Source organism: Carlito syrichta, unplaced genomic scaffold (genome assembly GCF_000164805.1).
Source record: "Carlito syrichta isolate Samal-C Ts95f unplaced genomic scaffold, Tarsius_syrichta-2.0.1 Scaffold294983, whole genome shotgun sequence".
Classification (NCBI taxonomy): Eukaryota; Metazoa; Chordata; class Mammalia; order Primates; family Tarsiidae; genus Carlito; species Carlito syrichta.
This window is the reverse complement of record NW_007239079.1, coordinates 417,077-425,113: the sequence shown is the minus strand read 5'-3', so window position 1 is coordinate 425,113 and position 8,037 is coordinate 417,077. Positions and strand designations below refer to the sequence as shown.

The 8,037-nt window shown below is 43.2% G+C and overlaps 1 protein-coding gene across 1 annotated transcript; it reads left to right on the top strand.

The window, feature by feature from the left end:
- Window positions 1–144: 144 nt before the first annotated feature.
- LOC103256732 (interferon regulatory factor 2-binding protein 2) lies at window positions 145–4,087 on the top strand (the record flags this gene model as incomplete). Its single annotated transcript, XM_008054503.2, has 2 exons — window positions 145–285; window positions 475–4,087. Coding segments are annotated over 2 exons (857 nt in total), but the record flags the coding sequence as incomplete, so codon positions are not given.
- Window positions 4,088–8,037: the final 3,950 nt, after the last annotated feature.

The following is an 8,037-nucleotide window of genomic DNA, read 5'->3' as shown; positions in this document are numbered from 1 at the left end:
GGGCCGCGCTCCGTGGCAGCGCGCTCTTGTGCTGAGGCAGCACAACAGAGATGAGTCAGACCGGGCTGATGGGCCCTGACACGGGGCCTTCCTTTCCCGGCACCTTCTTGGACGGGAGCGTGAGGGCACCGGCCCCCTGTTAAGCTGTCGGGGGACAGGCACAGTCACATGCACGGTTCGGGCCAGGGTGCCTGCCTGTGTGGACTCAGGCAGCTGGCTCCGTGCGTGCCGCGTTCTGTGGCTTCGCTTTCTTTGAAGCCGGCGCCCAGCCTCAGAGCCCCGCAGGTCTCAGGATTGGGAGCTGCATGTGCGCGTGAACTGGTATGACTGGTGTGTGTGCGTGCGTGTGTGCGTGTGTGTGCGCTCCTAGAGTGGGAATTATGTAACGAGTTTGGTTTCACGCTGGCGAGAGAGAGAGCGCTTCCGTGCACCTTCATTTAGCCCCTTTTCCCTTTTCTTTCTTTGTTTTTCCAGTTGCACGAACGGCAAGGAAGAGGAAGCCTTCTCCAGAGCCAGAAGGTGAAGTCGGGCCCCCTAAGATCAATGGAGAGGCCCAGCCATGGCTGTCCACGTCCACAGAAGGGCTCAAGATCCCCATGACTCCCACATCCTCTTTTGTGTCTCCACCACCACCCACTGCCTCACCTCATTCCAACCGGACCACACCGCCCGAAGCGGCCCAGAATGGCCAGTCCCCCATGGCAGCCCTGATCTTAGTAGCAGACAACGCCGGGGGTAGCCATGCCTCGAAAGATGCCAACCAGGTTCACTCCACTACCAGGAGGAATAGCAGCAGTCCGCCCTCTCCGTCCTCTATGAACCAAAGAAGGCTGGGTCCCAGAGAGGTGGGGGGCCAGGGGGCGGCCAGTACAGGCGGACTGGAGCCAGTGCACCCCGCCAGCCTCCCGGACTCCTCTCTGGCAGCCACCGCCCCCCTGTGCTGCACCCTCTGCCACGAGCGGCTGGAGGACACCCACTTCGTGCAGTGCCCGTCCGTCCCTTCGCACAAGTTCTGCTTCCCTTGCTCCAGACAAAGCATCAAACAGCAGGGAGCTAGTGGAGAGGTCTATTGTCCCAGTGGGGAGAAATGCCCTCTTGTGGGCTCCAATGTCCCCTGGGCCTTTATGCAGGGGGAGATTGCAACCATTCTCGCTGGAGATGTGAAAGTGAAAAAAGAGAGAGACTCGTGACTTTCCGGTTTCAGAAAAACCCAATGATTACCCTTAATTAAAACTGCTTGAATTGTATATATATCTCCATATATATATATATATCCAAGACAAGGGAAATGTAGACTTCATAAACATGGCTGTATAATTTTGATTTTTTTTGAATACGTTGTGTTTCTATATTTTTTTTGACGACAAAAGGTATGTACTTATAAAGGCATTTTTTTCTTTTGTTAACGTTATTAGCATATCTTTGTGCTTTATTATCCTGGTGACAGTTACCGTTCTATGTAGGCTGTGACTCGCGCTGCTTTTTTTAGAGCACTTGGCAAATCAGAAATGCTTCTAGCTGTATTTGTATGCACTTATTTTAAAAAGAAAAAAAAGCCAAATACATTTTCTGACATTGTAAGATTGCCTTACTGTCTGTTATTCCTTACTGCTGGCCCCTTTCTCAGGCTGGAGGCCTCTTGGTGGAGAAGGAAAGGAAAGGAGCGAAAGGGGCACTGCTGTCAAGCGGGCATGCCACTGGGAGATATGACCAGGTTTACCCCGAAACATTGTCCTTTCGGAAGAATAGGCAAATAGATTTTGACTCTCTATTTTGTTCTTAAAGTTTGGTTCTTGGGATATGATGACTGTCTGAAAGGTGCTGCTGGGAGATTTTCAGGATTGCGTGGTCTTTTGGGGGGTATTTTTTTTTTTTTACAACAAAGTTGACCACTGTTCACTGTCCACGTGATCAGTTGTAAGATTACAACGCTGCATGCTAGTTGGTTACATAAGACACAATTCCAGTGATGGAAGGCGGTTTCTAATGTGGTGGTGTGTACAAGATGGCACTGCCATCTTTGAGCAGGGCCTGGCTCTGCAGCGCCACTTCTTGTTCAACACCCTAGAGCTCTGTTCGTTGTTGCTGTTGTCCTTTCCTTTGGAAGGAGTCGCCAGAGAAGTTACAGTTCAGGTGAACTTGGAGATTGTGGGATTGGTTTTGTTTCTGTTTTGTGTTTTGTTTTTTTATCATTTACCTGTCGTGCTATTGCTGTTGATACTATCACCTACACCCTGTTTCTAGTGAGTGCTAAATACAGTATGGTACAAATGACAGTAACAGCCGCGTGGTGCAGCCAGGACTGCCCGTGGGCATATCAGTGACAGCCCGAGTGTGGGTGGAGGAAACCTGTAATTTCCTTCTTACGTGTGTTTGAAATACCAAGTGAATAATACTGTTCTTCTGGAAAGAAAATGATAAAACTAGTGAAAATTAAAGAAATTGAGGGTTTTATATAATAGGCCCCACCTCTCAAACTATTTTTAGAAGCCTTTTGTAAACTAATTTCTTTCGATCACTATTTTGCATCAGTAAAATGATTTTTTTAAACCAATAAATCATCGGTTATTAGAAATAGTTGTCTCACAGTGATACTGGTTTTTCTTTTGTACTGTTATGATTTAACATTGACAGGAACACTATTTAAATCCTTATGTTCAGGTGTCTGTAACTTGGCCTTATAATTAGGCTGAATCATGGCTTCAAGGTCTACTACGATTTCTGTGTATGGTTCACAGCCTACCTTCTATTTTAATTTGAAAATACAGTTTTACCAACTTTGGATTCTTTTTTGGTTATGTGTTTGTCTTTTTTAAATTGCTCAAAATATTTTTTAATGGTCAAGTTACTAACACTTGAAAGTCAGATACTGCACCAAATACAGTATTTTTTCTGTAGTGTTTTTAATGAGTGCACCTATTATTAATGCTGTGCGAATTCATATTACCAGTCATTGTTATAGTACAGACAGACTTGCATGATTAACCGGTTTGTTGTTACACTTTTTTTTTTTTTTTTTTAATTGGAGTATATATGACTCAGATCAGACTGGTCTCTCTTACGTGAATGCACACATGCAGAAACGCAGAGTCAATTTTACATGCCCGTAAAGACATTTGTAAAGAATTAAGCTATTATGGTCTGTTGTATAAATGTGTATCTAGGCACTTTATTATAACTGGAATTTGACCTCATAGATGTTACAACTTGATCCGTCATTTGACCTAATTTGTGGTAGCTATCTGTATGTTTTGCAATCTTAATACAGATAAGCTTTCCAAAAAGATTAATACAGAACCGTCCTGCTGTTTTGGATAAGTCTATCCAGCTGTGGAAAAGGCAACCTATGGTTTCTCTGTGCTGGTGATTAAGGGGGAGAATATGAACTGTTTTAAAGGGCTGCGTATTCCGGTTACTTCTGTTAAAAAATAAGATCTGCACTGGTCTGACTGGCCCTTGGGTGGCCTTCGTGGAAGGCTTGTAGCTGGAAAGCGTTGATTTGGATTATTTTTCTGGCATTCTTTTAAGTTAAAAAGTGATCACTGGGACATGGGCTTGATCTTTTGTTGCACCTGAAGACAGTGCAGAGATTCTCCACAGCTGGATAAAAATGGCAGAAAGCTACTTACTGTACATGGGCAGTATCAGATTTCAAATCCTAGTATTTCAGCTGTGCTTTTAATACTCAAAATATTAGGGGTTGGGGTGTTGAAGCTTTCCCTCTTTTGCTTTAACAGTTTATAGAATTTAACAGATGTACTGTCTTTCATGTGGCCTCACATTTAAAGTTATGAGAACGTACACATGGTTTACAACTTTTACTATATACCTTTCCTTGGCCACCAAGTATTTTAAAAGTGTGCCACCTTTTAACCTTTACTTTTTTTTTTAAGTTGAAGGTGATACTTTTTCTATATATGATGAAACTCATGTCAACTGAAGTGAGTGTAATTTCAGATATCAACATTATATTTTAAAATCACGCTATGGAAATATCACCTGCATTCTGTCATTTGTCAGATTTACAGTACCTTTCTTTTTTTCTTTAACTTTTAGCATTAAATAAAATAAAATTGGGAGCACTGAACATTTTCTGAGGCCTTTTTTAATTTTTTTAAAGTAAGCTTAGAATGGCTGCTGTTTTAATCACTAATGGCAGTGTGACTAAAGGATGTGTGCGTTTGGGCTTGGGGTTGGCCTGGAACTGCAGGAGATAAAAGACATGAAACAAAACTGCAACTGATGGTAGAAAAAAGTGCTAGGGACTGGGGAAAGGGCAACTGGATAGGGGAGACCGATAAAAGAGCTAAACAAAGTACAGCTAGGAAGCACTTGTTTATTTTTCAACCAGCAGTAGAGCCAGCCATTCTGCAACAGTAGACTGGAAGGAGAAGACAGTGATGACATTGAAAAGACTGTCAAAGACCTAGAGTTGCTCTTTGGAAAACTTTGGAATAAAACAGCCATGTCGAGCCATAGGAAATCCACTCAAGACAAAAGGGGGGGGGGAGGAAAGCCCTACATCTGGAAAGCTTTGGCATGAAGTGAGAGCCAAAGCCAAATGTGAGCTTTACTGATACCCTGAAACCTAAATTTATAGAGATAGAAGGTAGAAAGCGCTGAGATGACATTGTAAAACTGCTGCCTACTATCACATAGTAAGAGACTTTTCCTAGATGTTGCAGCTTTTACTCTTTTTATTGATCAATGGCTTGGCAGGCTTCTCTATGAAAGGAAGTTGTGAAACTTACAGAGTCTGAGGCTAGGATATACATAGACTTACTACATGTTTTAAACAGCAACAGTGAATGTGCACTAGAATATATTTACATTAGGGGTGGTCCATTGGGGGACCCATCGCTATGTTTATTTTTAATAGCTTTGTCCCTATTAGTAGTCCATTTAAGGTAGTTTTCAAGAAACCATATCCTTAATGAGTTATTGATTTTTCATTTAATAATTAGGTTAAAAGAAATAGGTTAAGCTGCTAATCTCTTTATTTCCTAATTTAAAATGCTAAATTTTATTTTTAGCAAAATTTAAAATAGTGCCACTTACAGAAGTCATTTTTAATATTTCAAAGCCTCCTCCCCAAGAGGAACTGTAATGATTGCATTTAATTTTCAGTAAAAATAATAATAATAATAATAATAAACCAGACTCTTGATGTAGCAGATGTGTTTGTTTATTCCCCAAAGACGGGTGGGAGAGACCCAAAAGGAAAATATGGAGCCCTTTCTAATTCTTAGACTTTTAAGTCTCTCTTTACTCAAAGTTGTTTTGCGTATGATTTATAGATGGTTTTATTTGGTTCGTGAAGAGTCAAATGTTTCTCTTCCTGATTCCTAAGTGTATACGTGGAATCATTCAGAAAAATGTTCAGTTGTGTGTAGGCCACTAGAAGTCCTGAGTCACCCTCATTTGCTTGCCTTTTGTTCATAGGGAACAGTGCGAGAAGACACGCCTTTCCTCTGTCACATACCAAGGTCAGATGCACCAATGAATGGAATACATGTTTACCCAATTTATCATCTGGGGCTCCAGAAATGGAGAGGGGAGGTATCTTAACTCCTTCGGTGCCACTGGCTAGTCCTTTGACAGCAAAAGTAGTACAATCAAGTAAAAATTACAGGTGTGACTTTTCAGATTATAAACTAGCTAGATCCCTGGTTGCTGTTTCTTGTTGACAGCCTGCATTTTCCTGAATATTGACCAGCCCCTCACTGCAATTTAAAAGGCACAATTACTTGTTACTAAATTACTGGTTAAGAGATTGGAAGATGGAAAATGAGTGGATTTATGGATTATCCATGGATTCTCTACTCTCATAAATCCATAATTAGAGATATCCACACTACCTTTTTAACAAATTATACCTAAAGTAACAGTGAACTTTGTTTTAACCCCTCAGTGTGTCATCTGCTCCCTCCCCATGTCCATACAACTTAACCTAAAATGCTGGATCTAAAACAGCATTCCAGTTAAGTTGAAGTACAACTTTTTCAAAAGTATTACAGAATATGAAATTTAATTGCACTGTCGTTTATCACAGACTATTGTGCACTTCTGCACGGCAGTGAGCAACATAAAACAATCCATACAACCCACCGAAGAGGTATTTTTGGACAACGAAACTATACCATAGGCAGATCCTTATTTAGAATCATTTAGGCATTGTATCTTAGAAGCTGTTCTTTTTCATTTGAAAAACAATTGCGTGAAATTTACTTAGGAAACAACCCTGTTAGAATGTGAGAGACCATTTCTTCTACGATCTTAAACATTTCTTTGGAAAAATGTAGAATGGCCCTTTACGCTAACTCAAAAATCATAGAGTAACAAGTATGGCGTGCAAGTAAAGCATCACAAAACCAGCCACGAAAGAAGTCTCTAGACGATTTCCTCCTAGGACAGACAGGTCTGGAGACTGGACTACAGGATTCCTAGTTTAAACCGAGAGCTTCAACACACTGGTTGAGCTCATCCTGTGAATGGGCTTTTAGAAGTCAGATTGCATCACCCAAGGAGCATCCTCCAACAGCTCAGCAGAAGCACTTGATGCTAAGATAAGACATCCATCCTGTATAGGGTAACGATGTCACATTTGAATATTGCTAAATAGAGTGTCCATTTGGGGGAAAATGAACTATGTTACATAATCTGTAGATCACATCACTTACCACTTTTACTTAGCAACTAGTATTTCTAAGTATATCATCACCAGTCAGCATTCAGGTGCCCATTAGAGGACAAGCGTCATGCACAAGTGAGTCAGGTTGTGTAGTGAAGGCACACAGGTAGCAGCAACTTTAGCAGATTAAATAATTAGGTCGTTGCAAGTTTCTCTGACATTTAGAAAACACCTCTCCTCTAACCGTTCAAATGAAGTATTTTGAACTGTGTGTGTGGCGGTTTGTGTCTGGGTGGACTGCACACCAAAAACATTTCACCAGAGCTAAGGGTCTCTATTTTCATGTGCGGAAATACTTTATTAAAAGTGAACCTCAAACGACTGAGATTTGCCTTCTCTTATCTTTATATATTGGTCCCGTTTCCTTAGTAAGAGTCCTGCAGAGAAGTGATATGTAGTAGTAGGGATAGTCTGGGGCAGAATAAATCAGCATTTCTTTACACACAGCCTTGGGCCTTCCATGTTTTCCCCAGCCTGAGAAACTGTATGCGCCTGAGAAACTATATGTGTGTTGCAAGACAGAAAAAGCGGCTGTGAGCTTTAACCCAGGCTGAAAGCCCATTACCCTCATTTTGTTATTTCTGCCGGCAAACAGCAATTCAATTAGCTTTTCTGGTGATAAAAGATAAAGATTTATTGTATCCCATATACAACTGAAATCAGAATTTCACAGGAGGGTCACAGTCATTAGGCAGTTTTGGAATACTATTCTTATAACAAGGACCATATGGGTTGTTGCTGTTATTACTTGACACCTACTAAGCGGGCACCTCCTTCTAGACTCTGAACAGCTGGGAGTCTAGGCCCCGGCTTCTGTGCAGCTCAGGGTCAACGCCACAAGCAGGCAAAGTCCGTTTGCTCGGTTAAGGGCACCCAGTGACGAGAGTTCACCACGAGCTGGCTTCCTCCCAGGAGTGTGGAGACCAGAGTTCAGGCTACATTCTTAGGCGAAGAAGTGAATCTCTTCCTGGAGTCTGTATCGGAAACCCAGGGTCGGATGCGGACCCTGGAACGCAGGCCGCAGTCCGCAGCGATTTCGCACAGTGCGTCCATGATGCCCGGGCAACTCTCCGGCATCAAAGGGCCGCTGGGCTCCGTCTCCGCACGCCTCGAGGCCCGGGGAAGCGACGGGGCGGCAGGGCCGTGGCCGAATCGTGGCTGTTTCTTTCTCTGGCTTTCGGTCCATGTTCGGAATGGCGTCCTGCTTTCTGTCTGTCGTTTTGCGAAAGGGAGGGAGCCTCCCGCTCCGCCGAGCCCTGCTGCCGCGAGGGGAAGGAGAGGGGAGGAGGCCCCTCGCCCTCCCGCCGCCCGCGAGGCCGCCGAGGACCCCGCGGGGCGGCCCCGAC